This window comes from Lolium rigidum, chromosome 1, assembly GCF_022539505.1.
Source record: "Lolium rigidum isolate FL_2022 chromosome 1, APGP_CSIRO_Lrig_0.1, whole genome shotgun sequence".
In the NCBI taxonomy this organism is placed as follows: Eukaryota; Viridiplantae; Streptophyta; class Magnoliopsida; order Poales; family Poaceae; genus Lolium; species Lolium rigidum.
Window position 1 is genome coordinate 85,555,386 of NC_061508.1, and position 25,313 is coordinate 85,580,698.

The 25,313-nt window shown below is 44.8% G+C and overlaps 3 protein-coding genes and 1 pseudogene across 6 annotated transcripts; 2 read left to right on the forward strand and 2 right to left on the reverse strand.

Moving 5' to 3' along the window:
* The first annotated feature begins 596 nt into the window (after nucleotides 1–596).
* On the forward strand, nucleotides 597–4,088 carry LOC124648467 (annotated as a pseudogene).
* A 3,251-nt stretch (nucleotides 4,089–7,339) lies between these two features.
* LOC124688568 (glycine-rich cell wall structural protein 2-like) lies at nucleotides 7,340–8,430 on the reverse strand. 4 transcript variants are annotated; one of them, XM_047222445.1, is made up of 3 exons: nucleotides 8,296–8,430; nucleotides 8,079–8,123; nucleotides 7,340–8,042 (listed from the first exon to the last, which is right to left on the reverse strand). In XM_047222445.1, exons 1-3 carry the CDS (start codon nucleotides 8,387–8,389, stop codon nucleotides 7,591–7,593), a joined length of 591 nt encoding a protein of 196 aa, XP_047078401.1. In that variant the 5' UTR covers nucleotides 8,390–8,430; the 3' UTR covers nucleotides 7,340–7,590. The 4 variants fall into 4 exon arrangements, with proteins under 4 accessions (XP_047078401.1, XP_047078337.1, XP_047078272.1 ...); XM_047222381.1 differs by having other exon boundaries at nucleotides 8,290–8,428; XM_047222316.1 differs by having other exon boundaries at nucleotides 7,340–8,123.
* Nucleotides 8,431–13,377: 4,947 nt separating this feature from the next.
* On the forward strand, nucleotides 13,378–15,722 carry LOC124676973 (BTB/POZ domain-containing protein At2g04740-like). Its single transcript, XM_047212984.1, has 5 exons — nucleotides 13,378–13,919; nucleotides 13,990–14,731; nucleotides 14,814–14,850; nucleotides 14,947–15,080; nucleotides 15,163–15,722. The coding sequence occupies exons 1-5, from the start codon at nucleotides 13,421–13,423 to the stop codon at nucleotides 15,494–15,496; spliced, it is 1,746 nt and encodes a 581-aa protein (XP_047068940.1). The 5' UTR covers nucleotides 13,378–13,420; the 3' UTR covers nucleotides 15,497–15,722.
* Nucleotides 15,723–17,359: 1,637 nt separating this feature from the next.
* On the reverse strand, nucleotides 17,360–20,963 carry LOC124648478 (fimbrin-4-like). The gene is made up of 14 exons (XM_047188242.1): nucleotides 20,874–20,963; nucleotides 20,614–20,787; nucleotides 20,277–20,518; nucleotides 19,930–20,101; nucleotides 19,675–19,713; nucleotides 19,500–19,568; nucleotides 19,302–19,418; nucleotides 19,011–19,222; nucleotides 18,755–18,913; nucleotides 18,488–18,687; nucleotides 18,223–18,389; nucleotides 17,913–18,009; nucleotides 17,702–17,793; nucleotides 17,360–17,602 (listed from the first exon to the last, which is right to left on the reverse strand). The coding sequence occupies exons 1-14, from the start codon at nucleotides 20,961–20,963 to the stop codon at nucleotides 17,360–17,362; spliced, it is 2,073 nt and encodes a 690-aa protein (XP_047044198.1).
* Between the last annotated feature and the right edge of the window lie 4,350 nt (nucleotides 20,964–25,313).

Here is a 25,313-nt window from a genome sequence, read left to right on the forward strand (position 1 = left end):
AGGTGGAGTCGGGGGTGGAGATAGAGGTGGAGGCGGAGCAGCATGGCAGACGTCGATGTTGCTCATCATGGAAAGGTTGGTGTCTACGGTGGAGGTTGTGCGGCAGCTAGGGTTGAGGAGGGGATGAGGCAACCGAGTGCGCGTCCCTCTTTATATACGCCGGAGGAAGTCGAGGGCGCGACACGCTTGGCAACGGTATTAATTTTCTTGGCAGAGGGGACAGCGGTCACGTGGTACGCGAGACGTTGTCATTAACGTGGCGCAGACTGCTAAAACCATTGCTCGTTGGTAGTACTAGCGTGTTTGAGAAGACACATCGATCTAGACCACTGTCAGGCAGGCCCGTGGCGGCGCGACCGCACAGCGTCAGCCGAGATGAATAGTCCAATCAGTATGCGTTGGTTGCTGAGCTAGGTTCAGACGGCATTTTTCGAAGGCGTGGTGGCAAATGGTCGGGAGCCTTTAGAACGAACGTGCTGCATAATTTTGTGAGTACCGACAAAACCGTACTAGCGCGGTCAGCGGCCGAACCAAATCCCGGCATTTGGCACGGTTCCATCCGGCAGCGGCGGCGGCGGAGCCAGCCCTGTCGGCCAATGGCGCTGCAACGGGAGAGGCGGCTCTACAGCTTTCTGGGCCTGCTCCTCCTCCTGGCCGTTCTCTACCTCAACTGGTTCCCCGGCCGCGACCCCGCCGCCAAGCTGAAGCTGCCGGTGCCGTGGCTGCAGCCGCGGATGTCATTCGCCGGCCGCGACGGCACCCACTTCGTGGATGCCGCCACGGGCGCGCCGCTCTACTTCAACGGCTGGAACTCCTACTGGCTGCTCTCCTCCCGCAACCCCGCGCTCGTGTCGGAGATGCTGCGTCGGGGGCGACGCATGGGCCTCGCCGTCTGCCGCACCTGGGCCTTCGCCGACGGTGGCCCCGGCGCGCTCCAGATCTCCCCCGGGCGCTTCAGCGAGGCCGTCTTCCAGGTCCACGCAGATCTCTCCCCTAGTCTAGTCCCCTTATCTAATTGCATTACTTAGAGCCACTGCCACTGACAAACGCATCGTATTGATTCCACAACACACTGATGTAATCCAATTGTAGGGGTTGTATGCCGCGTCATTTTTTGGATAGCAGGTTGCATCGTGCTATGCTCTATGCTTCCTTAGTCCAAATCCATAATTCAGTACTGCATGCCACAGTACAACTTCACACTAAGACCGTTGGCATGTACGGAGTAGTGCAATCTACTCCGTATTTGGCACCTCCTAATACTTGCTGGCTCTGCCCAACCTGAGCAATGCCACATACCGTGCAGTCCTCTGACAAGAAGCATAGGCTCACGGTTCTGAATTTTGAGCGTCCTGTATCTTTTCTGGGGTATAAACTGGCGTCAAACTTTTCATGATTACTAGCATATTGCACGTGCTTCGCTATTGAACCACAATAAATATATATTAAAAATTATTTTGGGTATGACTTTTTGAAACTATACTAAAAAAGGGTTCAGTGCCCCCTTTGTTCTGTAGATAGGGTTTGAGTGTTACTTTTAAGAGCTATTTTTGCTGGAGATGACCAATTGTCAACTGTGTGGTGTTCCACTTTTTTTCTATCTTCACATGAAATTTCTACATTCTGTTCCTTGGCCTAATAAGTTGTCAGTTTGCTTTTAGTGGCTGTTTGCAGCCCCAAAGTGTATCCTCTATGAACAGGCAGACATTTTTAGAATCACTTTTAAGATGTCAGTACATCAGCTAATAGGGTTAAAATAGCGTATGTACACAATGTTCCTCATGTGAATATTAATATGAGTTTTGTTCACTCCAGGAATTGGATTATGTGATATATGAAGCCCGGAGAAACCATATCAGGCTGATTCTTTGCCTTGTCAACAACCTGAATAACTTTGGAGGGAAGGCCCAGTATGTTAAGTGGGCACAAGCAGCTGGAGCTAACATGACAAATTCAACTGATTCCTTTTTCTATCACCCTATCATTAAGGGGTACTACAGGGATTACGTGAAGGTATTCGATTAAATCAAAACAAATTATCTTTGTGTATTGTAGCACCTCATATTTACCACTCTTTTTTTTCCTTAGCTGTCCCCAAAACTCACCATGTGCACGTAACAAGTTCTAGAGAAGACTTAATGATAAAGTACCATGCAATATACCCTTTTCCTTGTGGAATGAAATGTTGTTTCTAAATGGATTCTTGTGAGGCTCATGACAGTTATCGTGAGATAGAGGGATTATTAGTTTTGTATCCATTGCAATCCTGTGGAGTGCTGCACTAACATAGTAGAACATTAATTTTGATATTCACACGTTACTTGTGACGACGCCATCAGCAACGACATAGTGGGTTCGATCTGTAGCCATTTATTTATAATAATTTAAAAACATATTTAAAGTTTTTAAAAAATTTGACAAAATCTTGGATGTGGCCAATGATGTATATCCAGGATTTTTTTTCGGAATTTTTAAAACTTTAAAATATGATTTTCGAATTTTCAAAGAAGGGCTACATCTAGCTCGGTCTCCATTTGTCCATTCTTGTTCGATCTGTTTTGTACACATACCATGGTTTTCACTGGATAAGTGTAGATTATCTCGGAAGGCAAATGGATACTTGATAGAATGTGTGTTATTTTTATATTAGAAATTTTGGCTTTTCCATGACACAGATGTATCTAATATGGTCATATACTCAAGATTTCAGTATCTTTGTCCTCTATTGAGACTCTAATCCACCTGGTATAAATAAGAAATGCAGCTATGTTTGCAAAAGCCCTATAAAGAAACATGTTATTCTCCAATATTTGGCCGAAATTTGACGATTTCATCGCCATTGCCATATAATGTATTACCAACAGGCAATATTAACCAGAAGGAACTCTTACAGTGGAATCAGATACTGTGATGAACCTGCTATATTTGCGTGGGAGCTCATGAATGAGCCTAGGTGTGTCTCCAACTCATCAGCTCCTCATGTCCAGGTAAAGTGGTATCTATTTTCACTTTCAGGAACACATAAATCTTTCTAAGAGATAGCACTCAGCACTTGGACCCAATATTCCTTGGCAGGCTTGGATAAAAGAGATGGCAGCATACGTCAAGAGTCTGGACACTAATCATCTCGTTGCAGTTGGAATTGAAGGGTTTTATGGCACTGGAATGGTTGAGAGGCTGGGTTTTAATCCTGGGGACTGGGCATCTTCACTCTGCTCAGACTTCATACAGAACTCCGCAGTCAAGCATATTGATTTTGCATCGGTTCATGCTTACCCTGACAGCTGGTATGTATCTTTCCCTATCTTTGTACAAACGTGTCATGAATTTATATGCCATTGACGCATCTTTTTGTTGCCAGGCTACCAAAGGCAAGCATGGAAGATAAAATCAGATATCTTTCCAGCTGGGTCGACTCTCACCTTAATGATAGCGAACACATCTTGAAAAAACCTGTCCTGTTCTCGGAAGTCGGCTACATGCAGCAGCATGTGGATTCTAACAGCACAGCTGATAGAGATGTTCTTCTAAAAGTTGTGTACGACAAAATCTACAATTCAGCAAGGAAGCTGCAGGCGGGCGGTGGTGCTCTCATTTGGCAGCTGATGGTCGAAGGACGCATATGTACCGCGACAATTTCTCCCTGGTGGCTCGGGACCATCCCTCGACTTATAAGTTGATAATGGAGCATTCTTGCCGATTGCAGATGTTGTACAAGAAAGAGGGAGACCCTGGCTGGCAATGTTCTGTGCCGCCCTAGGGATTGTGTTGCCCCGCCCTAGGGATTGTGCTGTCGTGCATACTGAGAAACCTGATCCATCAACCCAAACTTGCTGAAAGTATTATCTTGGAGATGATTGATTAGAAAGGAATAGCCGACTGGTAGGATATGTATAGGGTATAGCAAACACGGTGTTTGTATCTTGAGCGATATCTATTGCTTATCATTTGGTTAACTTTTCTGTAGTGCTAGAAATCTGTTGATTTTCACACATATGCAACCGGTTTAGTACACATGCCTTGGTCATTCTTTTCCACGGGCTATATTGAAGGGGAATTAATATCCTGTCTTGTACCGTGCTAGATCAGTTCATCCTCTCGGTCCGTTGGTTCAGTAGAACTCGTATGGGATATTTATTTGTGGTAAGCTGGGATAAAATGTGTTTTTTCTTTGTAGAGTACTCGGCGTCCCCCCGATCCTGAGTCCTCAGCTGTCCGATTGGTCGTTTTTGGCGGCCTGATCAAATCACCCCATTCCTCTTGCTTTTGCTTCCATAATTTTCCAAAATAGAAAAAAAAATTCTCACCTAAAATCCTACTTTTGCATCCATGAAAGCACTAATGTAACAAAATCAATCTGATTGTAGCAACAATGGTTCACCATAGGCCTCGCCACGTACCTTGTAGCAAAAAAAAGTACTATTATAGCAAAAGTTAACTTCGTTGGAAACATCAACGAGACATCGCCTGACACCTTGTCGGAGATGTTGTAGCAAAAAAGGTGTACTATTGTAGCAAAGGCACAAAACAACATTGTAGCAACAATTTTATAATATTATAGCAAAAAACACAGAACCAATGTAGCGAAAACCAATTTCGCAGAGACATCGTTGGACACATGTAACAACCAAATTATACTATTATAACAAAAATCGCAAAACAATTATAGCAAAAAAAGTATTGTGGCATCACATTCAGCTTTTATGTAGCATCCATAGCGCGGACCTGCAGCTTGACGAAGGTGGAGGTCGAGGTTTATGTCAATGTCATGATCCATTAACTTGGATGATAGAGATGAAGGTGGCCAGCGGCACTCGCAGAAGCACCTCCGGCATAACCCGACACCTCTAACACCACCAGTTCACCGCCAAACCTTGGGCGCCGTCGTTGCTTGATCCCGCCGCCCTCAAGGAATAAGTTCTAGCCTCCCTAGATGCCCACATATCTTCATGCTCGCCGCCAACGTGCCGCAGTCGACTGTCTCCGTTCTGTGATCCCGTCCTCCTATGACAGAACAGCTGCCGGTTCTCCACCGCCTGACGGGAACCGCGCGACCAGACGTGAACAACACGGGGTAGGAGGGAGGGGTTGAGTAGGTGCTCTTGTTGGTAGCAGGCGGAGTTGCAGCGTGGGGCGGGAGGCCGAGCTGCATGTCGGGTCAACGAGGACGCAAAACTTCAAGCAGGGCGCCGCGTGGAGGCGGAGCGGGCAGCGCTCCGGCAAAGGGGAAGCACATGCAGATGGCAAAGGGGCGACTGGGAGTGCCAACAGGTCGCTGGGGCGGCCGTGATACACATGAGAGTGATGGGGATGGGGGAAGAGAATGTGCGGTGAGGGAGAAGATAAAGGTGGGGCCCACGGAACATGCATCAGACGCAGGATGTGGAGGAAACGAGTGCGCGATCCACTGGAGGTTTGGCAACATTTTTCTTTTTCTTTGTACTACTCACTCGGTCATCAGTATGTTGACGTACATCGGACGCGCCGCCACCATATTATCGCATATGGAACACGCTGAAGTAGACATGATTTAGATGTTGAAGTTGATGATGGATCCTGCCCGGATCACGATCTCCATGCACCGCTTCCCCCACGGTGGGCACCACTGTCGTGGGAATAACCACGACAGATACTACCAAGGATAGCACATAAGAGGTGTGGAGCAAGGTTATGTATAGGAGAATCCGGGAACAAGATTGACACATGTTGTACCCAGGTTCACGTCCTTTCGGTGGAGGATCGTTAATCCTACTACAATTCATTATATGATCATAGAAGGGAGTCGCCCGAGGCAAGTCCTATCTAGTTTGTCTAGTGAGATCTAAACTGTCCCTCAAGGGGCGCCCCTGGTGGCTTTATATATGCAGCCAACTAGGATCTACAAGAAAAAAAAGACCGAGTCGGTTGGGACTCGGACTCTCGTATTTAGGGCAACCGGATCACAAAGCTAGTCTCTTGAGCCTTCAGTAGTTCCAGTTGCCATCTCCAGCAAGCCTAGGCGAGTTGGGTGTACCGTGAGCCTCCTTGGTGCAGCAGGGGACTCCCCTTCATGGTATACCCCATAAGGCATATCCCCATCAGTCTAAAAATCGCTTATTTCAAAATACAAGATTGCCACGTGTTTCCAGTTAAAATGGGGGTAAATCAAACGCATGAGGATCTCTTTTTTTTTTGTACTTCCTCTAGTTCATATTACTTAATGCTAATATGGATCGGAGGGAGTAGGGAAAAATAATATAGGTATGTACAAAGTCAAAAAAATCTCACTATTAGTTTCCGCACATGTTAAGAAGTGAAAAAAACATTCACATTTGTAAGTAATTTATTGTTTACATATTTAATGTTGTCTAAACATTAAATTGGTTTTGTGAACACCTAGAAAAAATACTGGCAAGCTGCACTTTAAGAATTATGTTCCACATAAAAAAGTCCAATTTGATATATTGGTAAACGATAATTGTAATAATATGAAAACTAAATGGAATCAAGATATAGATAATCCCGATATAAAGCAAAATATAATGCGGTAAATCTTGCAATAGATATATTGTCAATACTGTTTGTATTATTTATAATATCTATGGAACCATAAATCTCTTTTGAAAAAATATAGTGTTGTTAAGACGACGCCGTCCCATTTGCGAGAGCAACTCGGTTAGTTACCACTGATAACACCTGAGGATAGTACACATACAAGAAAACCGGCCCGGTAATCTTTTATGCAAAGTATATCAATGTGCAAAGTGAAGAGTCGGGTTAAAATTCTACTGATTTAATACCATGTAAAATTACACATATGCCTATGTCAATTGGTTTGTAGCAAAATGACCATTGTACCGATTTACTCATAAATTCAAGACAATTCAATATGTTTTCTCCATATCTGATATTTTATTTAGCATTGCTTTTATGGTGGCTAATAGTCCATATTGTATTCTATTGCATAATAGACACATCCTTGAAATTGTGAATTTAGTTTAATAAAAATCAGTATATTAAAGATGGCTCTCTCGCATTTTACAAGGACCATATAATCTCACTATTCTCTCACTTATATATTTTGCATTAAAAGTTGACGTATTATAATTTGATCAATTATATAGATAAAAATATGAACATCTAGATTATTAAATCAATACCAAATAGATCCATCTTAAAATATATTTCCATTGTATATTTGCTAAATGTTCTAAATGGTTATATTTTTGTTTATAAAATTGATTGAACTTATACGATTTTAAGTTTTCACTAATTTAAATTTATGTCCATGTTGTTTGGAAAGTAGGTAGTAGTTTACATCGAAGGGATTCTATATGAATATTAATATAGTCCCACCAAGTTAGGAAACGACAAACTGATCAAATATTTTATACCACTGTGTACAACATGCATGTGCCACGACATCCAGAAGCCACATATATAGCACATATATCATGCGTAGACACGATCGAGGCCACACAATGCTAGCTTGATCTTCCAATTGTTGCTCTTATGGACCTTGCTTCTATATGCGAGCATCAGGACCACATTTGTACTAGCATATCCAAAATGTTTTATTTATCACATGTACATATCTAGCTTCTTTTCTTATTAGTGCCACCCACCGTTTTGACCCCCTCCACCGTATCCGCTTCCAGGATTGCCTCCACCACCATATCCTCCCCCGTAACCTCCACCACCACCGTTTCCGCTGCCACTACCATACCCACCGCCAGAGCCACTCCCATATCCACCATTGTTGCCACTACCGTAGGTAGGATTGCCATTTCCGCCACCATATCCCTGGTTACCACTCCCGGGACCATAGCCCGGTCCATATCCTCCACCTCCGTTACCAGGACCATAACCCCCACCATACCTAGGATTTCCATAACCTCCACTGTTCCCGCCACCATTGTTTCCATATCCTCCACCGTGTTGGTTTCCACCACCGTTTCCATATCCTCCGTTGTTGCTTCCATATCCTCCATTGTTTCCGTAACCACCACTATTCCCATATCCTCCACCGTTATTGCCGTACCCTCCACCATTGTTTCCATATCCTCCATTATTTCCATATCCTCCATTGTTTCCGTATCCTCCACCATGCCTTCCTTCAGGTTTCACGTTCTTCTCCTCAGATTCTTCATCATACAAGAAAATATCATCAATTGAGCCCCGCAAAAAAAAAAACATCAGTTTAGTAGTCAATAGTTAAGCTGCACGATTCAGCGCACATGCAAATATGTAATGAACGATAACTACAGTAGGTTAATATAACGAGAGAGAGAGAGAGAGAATTGGGCATACCTTTACCTTCCGTGAGCTCTCTAGCACCTGCTACATGCTGGGAGAGAAGCAGCAAAGAAGCTAGTACGACACCAACTAGAAGTAGAGACTTGAGAGCCATTGTGGACGAGATGATATTGCTTAGGATGAGATGATATTGCTTCAGCTGATCCCCTATTTATAGAATGGGCAACAGTGGACGCATTCATGAATTTTTTTTTCTGAACAAATGCATGCACGCTTTTGGCGCCTATCATCAAGTTAACGGACAGGAGCTAAAGTTTCAAAGTTTGTGACTTGCGTGCCCTGATAGGGCTGGCTGTTGGTATATATCGTTGTCAAACTTGATTAGGGTTTAGCCCATGGAGCCGGGCATTGGCATTCATCCACAGATTTAGGTGCGGTGGAGAGTGTAGAACAACTGGCTAATTCAGCTAGGTCAGCTGACAAAGTAGAGATTGCCCAAAAAATATAGGTGCATTTTAGTGTGTAGTACATTCATATCTAGAAGCAGGGACAGTTATTTTGAAATGGAGAGAGTACATGCGAATAATTTATACGTGCACATGTTGTGATCGATGTAGGCTGTAGACACATCTAATATCCTACATAGCTATATATCCATCAATGATCGATCCATGGTATACATTTCATAATTTCTATATCGTGGCCTGAATCAAGCATCACTAATTTGCCGCCAATTAAATACAGCCTTGCAGCTTGCCGCGATTGACCCAACACTTCTGCTACTGAGAGAGAGAGAGAAGAGAGAGAGTTCACTTTCCCGTGAGTCTGCTGCGCGGGATCCATGAAATGGTCGGCACGGTGGTAGATAGATGCATTTAATGTCAAGTCAAATTGATGAGAGTTCTTTTAGACTAGCTATAGTGCTATTATTATAGCTAGTATTATGCATCCTAGCCCCACCAAAAATGCTGATGTGGCAGGTAATTATGGATGAGAGAGAAGATTAGAGTATCATATGTAGATACTGTATCATAGCGCACATCACGAGAAAAGTTAGTACTCCCTCCATACCAAGGATTAAGGCGTAAAAATTTGGGCTCGTAGATTAAGAAAGGCTAGCGATTGTAATTCTTTCCCAGCGTGCCCCTATTAACGCTGAGATTAATTGCTACAGTTTCTTTCCAATGTTAAACAGTTATCTTGGTTCTCTCTCCCGCATGGCATGCATGCCTTTAGTTCTCTCCTTCCCAACGTGCAATAACTGCACCTCAGGCTGCATGCACCGCCCACGACCAATGCCCATCGCTTGAATTAGCTCCTCTTTCCCGGTTATTTAGGTTCGGCTAACAACCACCAGGGGTAGTCTTGGAAAAATTGGGATAAAGCACACCATGCGCCTTATGCTATGACGAAAATTTGAAAAAAATATTACGCCCTGTTCTATGAGATGGAGGGAGTATCAAATAAATCTTGTACACAAATTTGTATTGGGATTCTACAAATCAATTAATACAGCAAAACTATGATACTAGTCTATGATACTATGCATTATGGATCTAGTATCATACAAAAGTATCATATACATGATACTACTATATGATACTACCCACTATGGTCAGCCTTAGGGGCAGGGAGAGGTAAATAGGAGTACTGCTTCTCCCTCTATCTCAAAATAGGATGCCTATAATATTTGGATAAAGTTAAATTTCTAAAAGTTTGATCAACTATATAGAAAAAAGTGTCAACACCTTATCCAATAACAAGCTCCTAACTAGGGAAAATCTGAATAAACGGAGGAAGGTGGATGATTTCTCTTGCTTATTTTGCAATGAACAAGAATCATATAATCACCTTTTCTTTGGTTGTGTGGTAGCAAAATACCTTTGGAAAATGGTTTCCTCTATTTTTAACAAATGCATTGGCGCTGACTTTGAATCAGTAGCAAGATGGTGGATTAGTGAAAATAGAAATTCTGTTTTGAATATGTTTTCTACTGCCGTTCTCTGGACACTTTGGTCAACTCGTAATAAGATGTGTTTTAAGGGTTTAAAATGGTCAGGTGTCAAAGTGATAACAAGCAGATTGCTCTGGACCATTCGGAGCTGGAGGTTGTTGTGCCTGGACAAACTGTCGAGCTTGCTGGACGAAAATCTGATGCTCCTAGATCATCATCGTGGGGAATTGCTTCGGATTGCCTGGATATGAACATGCTGGTGTTTGGGCTTGTGTCTGACAAAAATCATGCCGGGCCTACATCACCCTCCCTTCTGAACCTTTGGCATCAGAAAATTGCCTGCGAGAAGCTACTCGAAAGTGTTCGGATGTAATTATGTCTCTTAGTGTCTCTGAGGATGTCAAACTGTTGAGCCCTTTTATGTTTTCTGCATTCTCGAGCTTTTTGCAGATCTTGTCACTGTGAAACCTTGGTTGCATGTTAATGGAACCAGGGGCTTTGCCCCTCTTTTATCTAAAAAAAGTGTCAACATATATAATCCTAAATCAATATTTTCTAAAACCATGATGAAATATATTTTCTGTGCTCAAACTTTAAAAAGATTGACTTTAACTGGAAACCATAGGCATCCTAATTTGGAAAGGAGGAAGTACGAGACATCCATTAATTTTAGCATATACATGGATATATTATGTATAGCCGGTAAGAGGGCTATTGTTTTTTACATCAAAGGGAAAATTTGATAGACGTGGTAAATAAACTCAATCGACAAAAGAATACTTTTGGAAAATAGAAAAACAACAAGGTGCAGGCAATGCCCATCAACTCTTGCTCTCTCCCACACCTGACCTACACAACTCAGAGGCGCTACTGCGACACCTCCACCCTTGAGTGCGTGTGTGCATGCGTGCCTACATGTCTTTACGAGACTCCTCCTACTCCCTGCTAAACCAAAGCAATAGAAGCTTTAAGCTTAATCTATTCAAGTTTACATTTTAATATATATTATATTATTTTTGGATTAGAATTATTCTATATTATTTTTACAGAAAATAATATACAGTAGCTTTTTGCAAAAATGTATTTATGCTGTGCCCGCGTCGGTTAAATGGAGCCGGAGGGAGTAAATATGTTCATACAAATCAACGGTATAGACAATAGTAACAATGTTCATACAACCACGGTACGGAACTACAAACTAAGGGCAGCATCGATCACTTGTCACCTTCGCCAGACCTCTTTCATGTAATCAAGGTCTTGTGGGCACCTACTAACAACCTCGCAGCAAGAGTAGTCGAAGACAACCACTCTGTACTCCCTTCCGCTCAACTTCTTTAAGAACAACATGTAGCCAATCTTCAGATAGTGGGCAATGGTGAAGTTTGTCCAGCCAGCATTTAGGACGGCCTTGCCGCTAACATCCTTGATGTTCATCTCCCACTGGCACCCTGTGGTGGTCTTCACGATCATATTCCCCGACATCGGGCCAAGGTAAGGCCTGAAGGCATCTGGGAGAGAGAGCACGCCAATACCTGGAGCCATGAGCATCTTGCAGAAGTGGGTAGGCGACACATCCTCGTGGAAGTGGCCAACAGAGGGTCTTCGCCCCTAGGCCTCTTGCTTGGCCCCTCTTTAGGTACCTTGATAGGCACTCCTAGGCGCAAAGTCTACAAAAAAAGATATGTGAGGCAATGTTGGATAAGTGGCCACTATACCAGCATGATTGGCTCATCCTTACAGTATGCCTCGTACACAAATGACCTTCCGACAACAACGAATCTTTCCAACCAAGTGTTGTGCATATTGTTGAGTATTTGTACAATGCTCATGGTCGGATGGATTCATTGTGCCACAAATATGTGGCCACATTTTTAATCATTGTCACAATATGTTAAGCATTTGTAAATTACCGTAGGAAGTTAGGAGATATCTCAACAATGTGCAAGTTATGAATCATTGTGCCACATTATAATCACATGACCAGTATGTTAAACATTTGCAAGTTAGCCTCATACAATGTAGCAAACAAAGCTAAGAAATATCCTGCAAGATCTTGGAGAACACAATGCTTGTCATTAGATTGCCCAAGGTATTACAAGACATTATTCCTAGCTCGTAGTGTGCTACTATTTTAAATCATCGGCCGAAAAAAACTACGGAACCCGATGTTAATAGCCTCCTACAATGTAACAAACAAACAAGAGTGAATGAAATAAATGCCTCATAAATGCAACCTAACAAATCTAACTGACAATCAAAGCCCTAGGTCTACTAAACCAACAAAGAATTTCTCCAATCATTTTGAAGCTGAAACACATGAAGAGCAATCGGAATGTCACAAAGGAAATCAACCTCGGAACATTAACTCGATGGAATCCTAAACCCTACCAGATGTGCTATGCATGTCACGAATCGCGCACGGGTAGATCTACGGTAAACAAGGGATGGTGAGAGATTTTAGAAGCCTTACCGACATGTTCGAGCTGTCGAAGGTCAAAGTAGAGGGTGTAGGGGTGGTGGAGGCAGCAGGGAACCAGTGGTCGAAGTCAAAGCAACAGAGGCGGCAGGGATTCGGCGATGGTACACAAACCCCGCCGTCGATCTACGCCTCATCGTCGGCAGATGAACCGTCGAGGGGAATGGAGTGAGACGAGAGCGAGTGAGAGGAGGAAGAGGGCGGCGAGCAGAATTTATGGCGAGCGACATAGACCGACGCGATGTCAAGGGAAGTGTCAGTTTGTGCTCCGCGGGACCAGCCTTCGCGGAAACAGCCAAATCAGACGCACCACCAGGGCCTAGCCCCAGACTGCTTTAACGCGTGTAGGCCAAGATTTTGAGGGAGCTCAGTCGTCCAATCACCCGGATTTTGGCGTCCCACAACATATTTAGGGATAGTGCAATCTACCAATCGGGCTCTATAAAATCGGTACTATTAAAATGGTCGAACCCAGACTAACTAATACTACCTCCATCCCAAGGCTTAAGGTTTATATTTTTTTTCCGGAAAGTCAAACTATGTTAAGTTTGACTAAGTTTTTATAAAAAATCATCAACATGTGAATCAGAGAAGATCCACCGTTGGCAAAACCAGAATCAACGGCCGAGACCGGAGCAAGCGTGGGTGTCACACATCCATCTCGTTGGACAAACCGAGCGTGACACGCCTCGCTCACCGCCGCCCGCCCGCCACCGCCGCCGCAGAAAAATTCCCCAAAGAGAACAGGAAAAAAAATGGTCTTCTCGCCGCCGGCGGAGGTGACGTTCACGGGCATGGAAATCGACCTCGACCCGGAGGACCTCCACCCGACGGTGCCCCTGCGGAAGGTCCCGGGCGGCGACATCTTCGAGGCGGCGCGCGCGGGGGACTGCGCCCGCCTCGCCCTCCTCCTCGAGGCCGGGGCCAACGTGAACGCGCGGGACCGCTGGGACTCCGTGCCGCTCTACTATGCCTGCCTCGCGGGCCACGCCGACGCCGCGCGGATGCTGCTCCAGGCCGGGGCCGTCTGCGCCGAGCGCACCTTCGACGGCGACCGCTGCCACTACGCCGCCCTTAACCTCGACCTCCGCCGGCTCCTCAAGTCATTCGAGGCCCGCCCGCCCCCGCTCGCCCCGCTGCCCGCCGCGCTACGGGCCGCCTTCCTCGCATGCCCCGCCAACCGCGCCGCCTTCCTCGACATGATGCTCCAGGGTAGCGCCACTGCCGAAGCCGCCGCGCTCGCAGAGGCCGCAGGTCTTGCCTCTCTCTCCCATTGCTGTCCATGCCCATCGAGATTGATATGCAATTGACAGGTTTTTTGCAGGATTTGGGCCAACGGATGCTGCATCGGCGGCTCGTCTGGTGCCCCCGGACATCACATTCTACGTGGGCGGAAAACCGATCGAAGCTCACCGGGTCATCCTCTGTGCCCGGTCGCCCTTCTTCGAGAAGAAATTCAAGACAGATTGGAAAGACAGGAAGGAAGTGAGATTCTCTGAAAAAAAATTATCCTTTACTGCCCTGTACAACCTTATCCATTTCTTCTACGCCGATCGACTCGAGGCACCTGTAGACGACATGGAGGGTCTGTCAATCATTTGCAAAGTCTGCAAGTGCCAGGAGCTGCACAGGCTAGTTGATAAGGAGATTGTGCATCATAGGTTTGCGCCGTATAAGGCAACCAGGAAGTTGGATTTGATGGAGTCGCAGACGAGGTTTGTTTTGCAAGGCCAGTCCTTGCCACCGGAAGACCGTCTTCCGTCAGCATTGCAGCGTGTTCTACATAGCTGTCTAGCTAACTCAAGACAAGAAGATTATTGCAACAGTGTACCAAATGAGATGCGCAGGAACTCATATGATGGTGATCGTGCCGATCTCATTGTGAAAGTAGATGAGAGGGTATTTCGGTGCCATCAGGTGATTTTAGCCTCAAGATCGGAGTACTTCAAAGCCAGGATATCTCGAACAGTGGGTTTTCTCGAAGGTAACAATGAATCTCCGGATCTCCCATGTCTTGAGGCACATGACATGAGTGTAGAAGCATTTGAAAAGATGCTTGAATACATGTAAGGTCCCTTTGCACATTTCCTTTGTTATTGTTACGGTTACTGCTGCTGTCGGACTTATCCCCTGCTTTTTTAATTTTAGGTATACTGATAAAGTAGAGCATATGGATCCAATCCTGGTAAGATTCAAAAACATTACTGAATTACCACTTCTACGGAAGTATTGAAGCTATTTTTGTTTACTGTGAAACTAAAATGAAGTAAACCTATCCCAGGCTGAAGAACTATTTGATGTTGCATCTAGATACTTGCTGTTTCCCCTGAAGCGAGTCGTAGCCGACCTCCTGTTACCAAACCTGGTACATGTGTCGCCTGCAGAACTGTGTCATTGGTTGATGTTATCAGACATGTATGTCCTCCTCATGCGTGATCTCTGTATGTGTTTATATTATCTGACGGGTTCCTGAGTTCAATATTTTCTCCAAATGCAGTTATGGCGTTATGAAAATAAGGGAGTACTGTCTGGACATAATCGCCTGCAATTTTGAGACGTTTGCGCACACAAGGGAGTTCCGGGCCTTGCTGTTGACACTCCCGCCGCCATCTGCAACCGACGCACTGAGAACTACTCATCCCAGCGCGCCCGGGGCTACTGGGAACAGTGAGCAAGGTAATGTTCTCGATGATCTGCGCGAAAAATGGTTGGAAGCAGAGGCCGCTGAGCTAGATAAGAGAGATCAGAGCGCGGCGCAGTTTGACAAGCGGCTCGAGCTGCTCATGTTTGTCGCGGAGCGAGAAGCTGATGATGACGACCATACTGGATGACTTAACTGAAAACTGGAAGTGTGTGCGTTTTCTCGTGGAGCTCTGTTTTTTGGTAGCCTTCGCTGATTGGAGTTTGGATCACAACAGTTGTTCTATTAATTATGTGTCATGTTTTGATGACTGTTATCCTTGCTCTCAGAGGAGCCTCCTGCTTTTGTAATTAATCTGCACATGTCCTTACATTTTACCGGTATAAACCAGTTCGGGAACATGAGTTCACATCAAAGACAAACAAGGGTCTTCTAGTTCCGGCCTGAGATTTTTTTAGGTCAAATCCTGCGATATATTTAATTAAGAACCGAATCGAGTACAAGATTGTTCCCTAACCAAGTAACCAGCTTGGTGCAACACCAAACCATGAATTACATGATTATTTTCGCAGCCCTCATTAGCTAAACAATGTGCATAGCAAGAAGAGTTTTTTATTTCCTCAACTAAAGGACTATGAACAAACTGGTCCATGTCAGCTTGGCAGCAACTCCAGTACTGTCCGTTTCCGGTACCACATTAAGATCCTCAATCTCCTGCGCGCCAGTAGAAGACCCCTTTGGCAAGCGTCGCCGATTGTTCGCCGGAGGTTAGGGATTGGGAGGGGTGTAATTGCGGCGGATCGGTGTGGGATCGAAACACTAAAGGGAATTGATACGGAGAAGCGCCGCACAAACGAACGAACCGTAATAAGCGATTACATCTCTGCCCCTAATAAGCGATTACATCTCACCCACTGCACCTTATCCCCTCACGCGTAGCCTCAGAACCACGATGAAAAGCAGCGCCCAAAGGGAGCATGCGGCGGGGGAGGTCCCGCCGCTCTAGCACGGAGCAGCGAGGGTGGCCGCGGCCGCCGCGGGGCAGGTCGCCGCCTCCACCGAGCATGCGGAGCGCCTGGGGAAGGCCGTCGTCGCTGCGCGCCGGGGTAAAGCCGTCGTCGCCGCTGAGCTCCGGGGGAAGGCCGTCGTCGCCGGGGAGCGCTGGGGAGCCCGCCGTTGCCGAGCACATAGTGGGGTGGCGGCCGCCGGTGAGCGCGTCGAATGATGGGGCGCCGCTACGTAGCATTGTCCAACACTAAAACGGCAGCAGCACACGATAGTTCTATCGGGTACCCTGGATAATGTTTTCGGGCCGGGCTGTTATCCAGTATCTCTTTGGAGCGCTAGAAACGAAGAAACAGGAAAACGGCCAGAGTTTTCTGGTTCCGACCAGTCTTCCCGCTAGAGTTGCCCTAACATGGTTAACGGCCATTTTAACCAATCTAAGTCAGATTGTGCAGTTATTTTTTCTATTCGGTGCATGACACGGTCGTGCACAAGGAAAAATCAAATTTCCTCTGAAGGTACCAAATAACTTACAGAGTATAAACAGGATTGAGGCGTACTTTCTGGACAACAGCATGTACCACACTTCTGGATAGCAATAAATTCTTGAATGCACAATTGACAGCTTAACCTTACAACATTTCGAGCATCTGTTAGCACAAGCCAAACAAGTTTGAGGCTTTAAACAGCTCCAGTTGACATCCGAAACGGCCTCTCGTAATGTCCCAAACATTGCATATAAATTGCAATAAGAAATAATGCCCTCTATACACTTCTTTCATATTAAGATCAAAATTCAGTGAACAAATAGCACCTCTATTGAGTACAACCCTATAGAGAGCACTGCTGTGTGCACTAACTAGTCAGGAAACTAAATAAGTAAATATAACAAATTTGCGGAGCTCTATCTGTGCGCAAGATAGCGAACGAAAAATGATGGGTGGGTAAGTACTGCTACAGATTATCGCTCCATATATATCGTTGTCATATCAGTACCATGATCTGGCCCATTGTGGTTAAGCTGGGGTAGTACTATCAGGCAAAGAATTCAAACATGAGCCTGTGAAGTGTTATCCGTTGGCAAGTTGGACACTCTTATAGGAAATGAGTTAACCTCTTCTCCTTCCGATGGTGCCATCGGCGAAGCAGCATCCTCGGAGGCGATATCAGAAGCAGCATCTGAAGCCACATATGATGGTTCCGGCTGTTCAGATGTTTCAGGCTGTTGTGGTTTCTGCAGGCTCCAGTACATGATGCTAGCAGTCAGCGTTAGGGTCATTTTCTGATTCACCTGCAGCAGAAACAAGTGACATTGTAAGGTCCAAGGGTAATATGTATTTGATCTTTAGGAATGTAGGATGCCGGTTGTTCCATAGCAATTCCCCTTTACCTCGATAATGTCATCTGGTAACAAAAAAACTGAACACCCAAGCTTCCGTGCGATACTGATGATATAGGTAGCATTTAGCTTCTTCTCATCATCTGCCACAGCACAAGAGTATGTTTGAGTCAGCAACAAAATGAAGAAAGACTAGGCATGATTTTTATGATACTCCACAATGAAAAACACAACCCAATTCATTCATTGACCAAGAATGCACCTTCTATGCCCTTCGACACAACCTTCCAGTTCACAACCCTTGGCTGTACAGCACTAAGAAGTTCAAGGAAGAAAATCCCACTTGATAGGTTCTTTTCCTGAAGTAACAACAGAATTATGAGCAGCTACAATTTTCTGGACAGAAGTGACAACTGAACTGTGGCCAAGTGTTTAGTATATTGATTAGGGTAGTTCAGCAATGAAGACACAAAATAGCTTGATGAAATTGTCTAATTTGCATACAGGCCTCCACTTAATTTTTTCCCGAACTCCATCGCTGTTGAAACACAATGTGCAGTCATAAAATTCACCTTAAAGCTTTCGATTCGAGAATTTCTCCCGGAAGCCTTCACTTTGTTATTCGCCCAACTCAAGATATCGGCATCAGTTATTTCTTTTCCTTGGGACCCTTGAGAGTGGAATCTGAGTTTGTTTAGCAACTGAAGGATATTGAATCTCATCAGTTGCCATAGAAGCGCTGAAAGAACACGAGAGAAGATATTTAATATGAAAACTATATCCGGAACATGGAAAATAAGAGTAAGCAATATCGATATTTTGTTAAACCGAACTCACCAACAATCAACTTCTTGTTTCCCTGAACAATGTCATTTCCAGCTAAATTCACCAAGGAAAACTTGAGCTGCTTCCCGATTTTAATAACCTGATTGCAGTTCTCCAGTTTTCTAAATGGCATTTTAATTGGAGGTTTCGTTGCCATCTTCCAGTTGACAGATCCTGGAGAGACTTTGTCGAGCACTTCTAGAAGAACCCACCTGCACAGGAATTGACATTAATCATCCATTTACAGACAAACGCGGCCCACCTCTGTTGAAAGCTTACCCGTTTCGAACATCTTCAAACAAGTTGTTCACGTACGTCGCAATTCCGAGGCTGTTGATCCACATTCTGAAGGTTCTTTCTTCTCTGGATAATATAATATCATCTCGCGACGCTGACTGCGTGAGATTGATCTGTTTTGTGTCAGTAGTCAATCCATTTCTGCATGTAAAAATGCATTCTGCTTTGGTGAAATATTTGTTGGAATATTCAGTAGACAAGACGTAAAATTAAGATTCCTTCAAAGAGTAATTCTCACCTATGTTGGAATATTTGTGCAACAAATGCAAGGTTTAGATTTGGAGAGCCCTCGGTGATATCCTTCGGGCTCAAATATCTTTTGCATTCCAACTTATCTGCTTGTTCAAGCACCATCGTTGCCCTTACTGTAGGATCCTTAGTCTCGAATGAAGTTTCAGAGGAATACTCTGGAGCAAGTGCTTTGATAAGATAGGCATAGGCTTCACCATCCTGTCCAAGCCTAGTTTATAAGATAATTGCTTGAGTTATAAAAATTTCCTCAAGATACAAGACTAGTTGATGTTCGAACCTTGATATCTGAAGAGAAGTTGTTAATAGTTTTCTTGTAGCCAGCTCTCTTGATATGGTAGTTCATCCACTGGAGAAGCAACCTTTCGGGTGATAAACTCAGCACTTCATCTATATCCTGTACAATAATGAGTAAAATCAAATGACACGCATATATTATGTCAATTAAACATTGCTGGATTACAAAAGTAGTATATACCCTGCTGTCATCGAAAATTTCCACCAGCTGTGGCATCTTCTTTAGATTAAGATCAGCCAAAAGTTGTATCTGTTTACATAAATCATAATTAACTGTGGTCTTAAGATGGCTTTACACTTGTACTGTGTAGTCTGCATGATAGATAGTAGTGTCGGCTGAAACTTACAGGATATACCTTTATGATTTGAGATATCAACCCGAGAACTAGATGAGGCTGTAACATGGAGACATCAGGTCTAGGATCAGTCATTTTTAATTTAGCCCTTGCTTAATAACTAACTTATTGTTGCATTAAACATGACATTGATATTTAAACAGTTTCAGTGACAGCATTTCTATATCTACAGTGCACATACTACCTAGAAGGAAATTATTGATGTCAGTTGAAATGAAAATGTAGCCCAGCTGGTAAGAGATGGCGAATGTGTACCCGTCCTTCGACCAGGTCTTGGGCACCAAGATTGACAACGGTACATCCGATAGCCTTTGCAGAGTTGAGGCAGAGTGTATGGTTCTCATTCCTCTCCCATGGGTTAAGGACCCTCTTCTTATTGATGGCTCTCTCATCAATCGTCCCGGGCACAGCTAGGTTGATCAATTTACTGACCGCATTTATCCATGAATGACAAATAAACAGAGCTTTAGGCTAGGCAGGACTGTATGTACTCAAACCGCAATATTTTCAATTTTTCATAGTAGCAAACTCACTGCAATGCATCATCTTGTATGCTACCAAAGCAGTAAAAAACAACACAACGAACAGCATGGTCATCTCACCAGAGCACCACGCCGTCTCTGACGAGGTTGAACAGGTCGTCGCCCTCGGGGTCCATGGGTAAATACTTCTTCAGAAACGGGTCGTCGCCGAGGTAGCTGTTGATGTGCGCCACGTAGGATGACTTCTCGGCCTGGTTAGGGTTGTGGAGCAGCGTGGTGGTGCTCGACTTGAGGAACGACGACGACGAGCTCTTGCTCGCGCCCTGGTCGGAGCTTACCCTCGCCTGCAGGTTCAGGTACTCCTGCAGCCGCAACATTGACATAACAACCCATTTATCAAATAAAGGTACTCTGACACTATAGCTGGTTGAAAGGGATCATGGCGTGATCCATGTACCCGGAGAAATGACTCGAACTCGATCTCTTGGTCGGCGTCGGTGTAGACCTCCGACAAGAATGCAGCAATGTCGTCCTCGGAAACCACGTCGCTGAGCCCCCTGAGCTTCTTCATCAGCCCCGGCAGGTTCTTGGTGGTGACATGGCCGCCGGAGTCCCTCTTCAGAGACAAGAACTGCAGCCACCAGGATGGACACGATTGGATTTGGGAGTGGAATCGCAATTAGGAAAATGCGATTTGGATTAGGGCGTGATCATGACCTTGGCCTTGAGGGATCGGAGCTCGACCTGGGTGAAGTGGCCTTGCAGGGAGGGGTCGGAGACCACCACCCCCACGAACCCGGCCGACATCAATCAAGGGATCAATCAAATCTACTTATTCTTCTTGGAAGAACGCCCTAGCTCTAGCTAGCTAGCGCTGATTCGGACAACACGAATTAGGAAATGCTGAAGATCGTCTCGTTGGCATCTGCATTGGCGGGTCGAAACGATCACCGAGGATTAGACGGTGGTCGAATTTGTGGGAGACGACGGATGCTTTTCTTTTTGCTCGCTTTGTTTGCGCCTTTTTTTCTTATCTTTTCTGTTTACTACTTAGTTTACAATGATGGAAGTGAACGCTTTTGTTGCGTTCCTGATTTCGTGGTAACAAGTCTATTATACTTTATTTTATTCTAAATCTCTTGCACAACCTATTTGTTCCTGAAGGATGTGAGAGATTTGTCCAAATTCGGTCGGTGTGAATCCAAGATCTGGCCTTAACTGGTTGCATCTGACAATGATCTTGTTGGAGGCATTGTTTTGAGAGCGGTGATTATCTTCAGGGTAAAAACCTAAGATCTTTAATCGACGATGACGCTGGTGCACTGTTTCCTTCTTGGAGGCGTCGCTTTTGAAGAGTTTGTATTTCAGGTATTGTCTTGGTGGTGGATGTGTTGCTGTTGCTAGGCCTGGTACACTCTAGTGGGACTTTTGTTTCTTAGTTTTCTTTTCTCTTTTTTGGCTGTGTGTATCCGTACTGCTATTAGGGTGTTGCGTTGTTGGGTGTAATTGATATCTTTTGATATTAATATATTCCCTTTATCGAAAAAGAAAACGGTCGGTGTTGAATACACACTACAGAGGCTCCGCTCTCTCCCTCCGCTTTCCGCTGGTGATGCCCTAGAGATTTCGGCAAAATCTCGCCCCTCCGCTGCCCCCAAGGATGGGAGGTAGATGTCACCCTTGGGAAGTTCATGTCGGCGCTCTCTCTAGCGGGAGGCTGCTCGCCGCGAAGCCGAGCGGGAGGATCTCCAAGAGAATCTGGAGAGGAAATTCTTCCTCCTATACGTGGTGCTTGACTCGCCTGAGGACTGGGAAGCCATGTCAGAGCCTATTGGGTGGAGGCCGGAGATCGCCATGATAGATCTCTGGAGAAAGATCCGATACATGAAGGCGTGGATCACAGATGTGGAGCGAGGCCGTAGGTTTCTGCCGCCGTGACCGTTCAGAGCTCTCTGTTGCTCCCCTCCTCCGATGTTGGAAGCATCACTTGCAATGTGAGCATCGTATTGTTCAATGGTGAAACCAACACGCCTCCCCACGCGAGCATGTCCATGTTTAGACCCATGGATATCGGGTCGAGGCATGTGTAGAGAAAAGCCCCAGTCAAGAAGAATTTGATCCCACCGCCACATCGTCTTCTTCGACCCCTGCCTCCCTCAAGCTCGTCGATCGTCGTTATACTCTTCTTCCACCTCTGGCTCATCTCCTTGAACCTTCAATGTGCATTTCTCATCGGCTTACGCTGTCGTCTGATGGAGGCCCGGATGAGTCGTACAGTGCTTTGACTTCGCCCTCAAGCCTTAATTGAGGTGAGACCTCCAAGCTCTGCTCAACTCGAGAGGTTGCCTCCCCAAGATACTCAATTTCCTCATCAACCACAGCTTGATTGCCTCCATCGCTCATATGGGGAAGGACATATATGCGAAGAGCTCGGCGGCTGTTCACCAATTTTCTCGCCTGTCAGAATGGATCGGTACATTGGTTTCTTCTTCTATGAATCGGGTGCAGACCAAGGGATTGGCTCTGAATTAGGTCCGGAAGAAGCGCAAGCGCCTATGAAACATCCAAGACTTCTACCCGCATGCACCAAGCCGCATACTGAGAGGGATTTCACTGGGGGTAAGCATCCCCAAATCCAAGTGTGTCAGTCAGCGAAACCTCTCTTCCCATGGGCTCGAGAGGAAACAAAATTTTGCGTTCAAGGACGTTATCATTGTTGTTTCTCTAGTTGCTCTTAGTCAGGGATCCACTTAAATTTGGGGGGGGGGGGGAGGGGGTTACTAACAAACAATTTGGAATCAAATTCAAAGAAGACTCTCTGAATATTGTTGCTCGGGAAGCTATTTTTGAATGTGTGAACTTTGTTGAAGGACCTAAGTCAAGATTCACGTGTAAAATAGCCGAAGAAGGTGGCATGGGTTGATGTGTGGGGCTTTTTCCTCAATAAAATTTGAGAGGACAAGGATACCCCTATGTCTAGGGTGAAACCACCCCTCCGCATGTTCCCCTCCTCCTAATCTATATGAGGAAAGATATGTTAGCAGGGTGCCGCTTCTCGGCAGAGGATTGCTTCCCTACATCTAATGGTGATGTCTTCCCTAATATAATCCCATGTTTTGACCTACGAAGTAGCCACTGGGTGTCATGCCCCTCTCTTCATGAAACTCTTGCTTATTGTGAGATGGCGGAGAAAGCAAGAGGTTGAGGAAAAAGTGCGTGGCAGCGACCGTAATGCTTAGTAACAGGCACCGCCGTCACGTATATATGTAGCCTCCTCCAAGGTTTGGTTATGGTTTCCCTATGCAGCAACCACATCAACAATCGATGATGGTACCGCATACTCCCAAATCACAGTATGGTAATTCCCCCCCCCCCCGTTTCCTTTTCCTCAATGGAAGTAACATGGAAAATTCGCTGAGATCTACCATGGGTAATTTCCTCGCCAGTGGCAACAACCAGGTGTATTGCAACAACCTCCACGGCCTTAGCAACCAGCTCAACAACAAACTGCTTAGAGATCTAGGGTTCTCAGCAAGTGAAGACTAATGGTTTGTGAAAAAGACCACATTATGTCCATCTAAACCGGGATATTTCGTTACAAAATGCATCAAATATCTTCCTATCTCAACTAATAAATGCAAATCCCCTACTTTAATTGTTTTGCAAAAATGGAAGCAAATAGGAAGAAATCAAGGGAATTTAATGAAGAAGGAATCATCACCAAGTCAAGCAGGGTCATGAGACGATTAACAGAAGAGTTAACGACCCATGGTACGGTCATCCCCGCCCGTGCCGGATAATTGTACCATGTGTCGGTGGTTCCGTCTCGTCAAACCTGATATATAAAACGTGAAGAGAAACGATGCGTTTGACGAACACATCGAGAGAAAACTCCATTCTGCCGCCAGATCAGATCTCATCTCCACCGAAGCCTCAAAGCCGCCGCCATCGACTTCCACGCTTCATCAACATCATCGCCATCTTCATCCCCTCTCCATGAACTTGTAATCTAGATTCGGTATACAATTGGCGGTATTGTAAGACTCGTCATTCATCTCTTTGAGATTTGTTATAGATATTGTTCATCAAATTATGTGTGAGTAGTCCACTTGGGCTATGGGTTGAGGCCTAATCCTTGCAGCAATATGTGCATCTAACTTATTATGGGATATTGAGTAGAGATGCATTAAATGTCTTAGATATTTTATCTCGATCTTGAAGTTTTAATTGGTACCAAAACCAACAAGACCGGTAAGGAAATTAAGGTTTTGAGTAGAGTTAAACTGCATGATTCTGTGATATGCTTAGGTGATAGTATTCATGGGTCGATAGTGTGGTTATCATCTAAGCATAACTGCAACGTCACAAAACCTAAGGCTAGTTTAGTTACTATTTTAGTTTATAGTTTTCTTAGTATTCTTAAACAAAAACCCCAAAGTATTTTTTACTTTTTTTCTTAGTTTGATCTCGTTTATGACTCTTTGAAAACCCATTAAAAATTGGTAGCATGGCAGATAAAAAGCTTGGCGAGTTTGCAGCTCCCAGTGATGATTATTTGTGCGCAGCCATCACTCAAACCATAGTACGTAGATGAGGATAATTATGAAATCAAACCTCATTTATTAACATTGGTATGACAAAACCAATTTGGAGGTTCAGATATTCAGGGTGCGAGCATGCATTTAAATAACTTTATTGAGATATGCGATAAGCTCCACATTAAAGATATTAATTCAAATACTATTAAGTTGCGCTTTTTTTCCTTTTTCCTACTGGAACTATTACCTCCTGGAAAACTGTTGCAACATGTTCATGACTAAGTTTCTCTCACCTGCTAAAACCATGCAACTTCGTTATGATATTACATCCTTTAGACAGGAAAACCGCGAGACACTAGCGCTTGGATGGGAAAGGATGAAGGAGTCCGTAAGAAACTGTCCCAATCATGGGACGGAGGAATGACTCAAATTGCATCTATTTTATAATGCTTTAAATCCTATATCTAAGTCTATATTGGACAGTACAATAGGATAACCTTTATGGGACAGGAGATCGACGTCGGTACAAAGCTCCTCAATGATATGCAAGTTAACCACTCATAGTGCCACGTGGAGCGATCCGCTTCAAGAAAGGTGAACTCATTCACCAAGGAAAAGG

Excerpts from the sequence above, each read along its gene's own strand:
- LOC124688568 (XM_047222258.1), bottom strand. The coding sequence starts at position 8,389 with ATGGCTCTCAAGTCTCTACTTCTAGTTGGTGTCGTACTAGCTTCTTTG. Across the intron at positions 8,124-8,289 it reads AGAGCTCACGGAAGGTAAAG|AATCTGAGGAGAAGAACGTG; the intron begins GTATGCCCAATT and ends TGTATGATGAAG.
- LOC124676973 (XM_047212984.1), top strand. The coding sequence starts at position 13,421 with ATGGTCTTCTCGCCGCCGGCGGAGGTGACGTTCACGGGCATGGAAATC. Across the intron at positions 13,920-13,989 it reads CGCGCTCGCAGAGGCCGCAG|GATTTGGGCCAACGGATGCT; the intron begins GTCTTGCCTCTC and ends GGTTTTTTGCAG. Across the intron at positions 15,081-15,162 it reads TGGTTGATGTTATCAGACAT|TTATGGCGTTATGAAAATAA; the intron begins GTATGTCCTCCT and ends CTCCAAATGCAG.
- LOC124648478 (XM_047188242.1), bottom strand. The coding sequence starts at position 20,963 with ATGTCGGCCGGGTTCGTGGGGGTGGTGGTCTCCGACCCCTCCCTGCAA. Across the intron at positions 20,519-20,613 it reads AGTTCGAGTCATTTCTCCGG|GAGTACCTGAACCTGCAGGC; the intron begins GTACATGGATCA and ends TTGCGGCTGCAG. Across the intron at positions 19,714-19,929 it reads AAGACCTGGTCGAAGGACGG|CCTCATCTAGTTCTCGGGTT; the intron begins GTACACATTCGC and ends TCCATGTTACAG.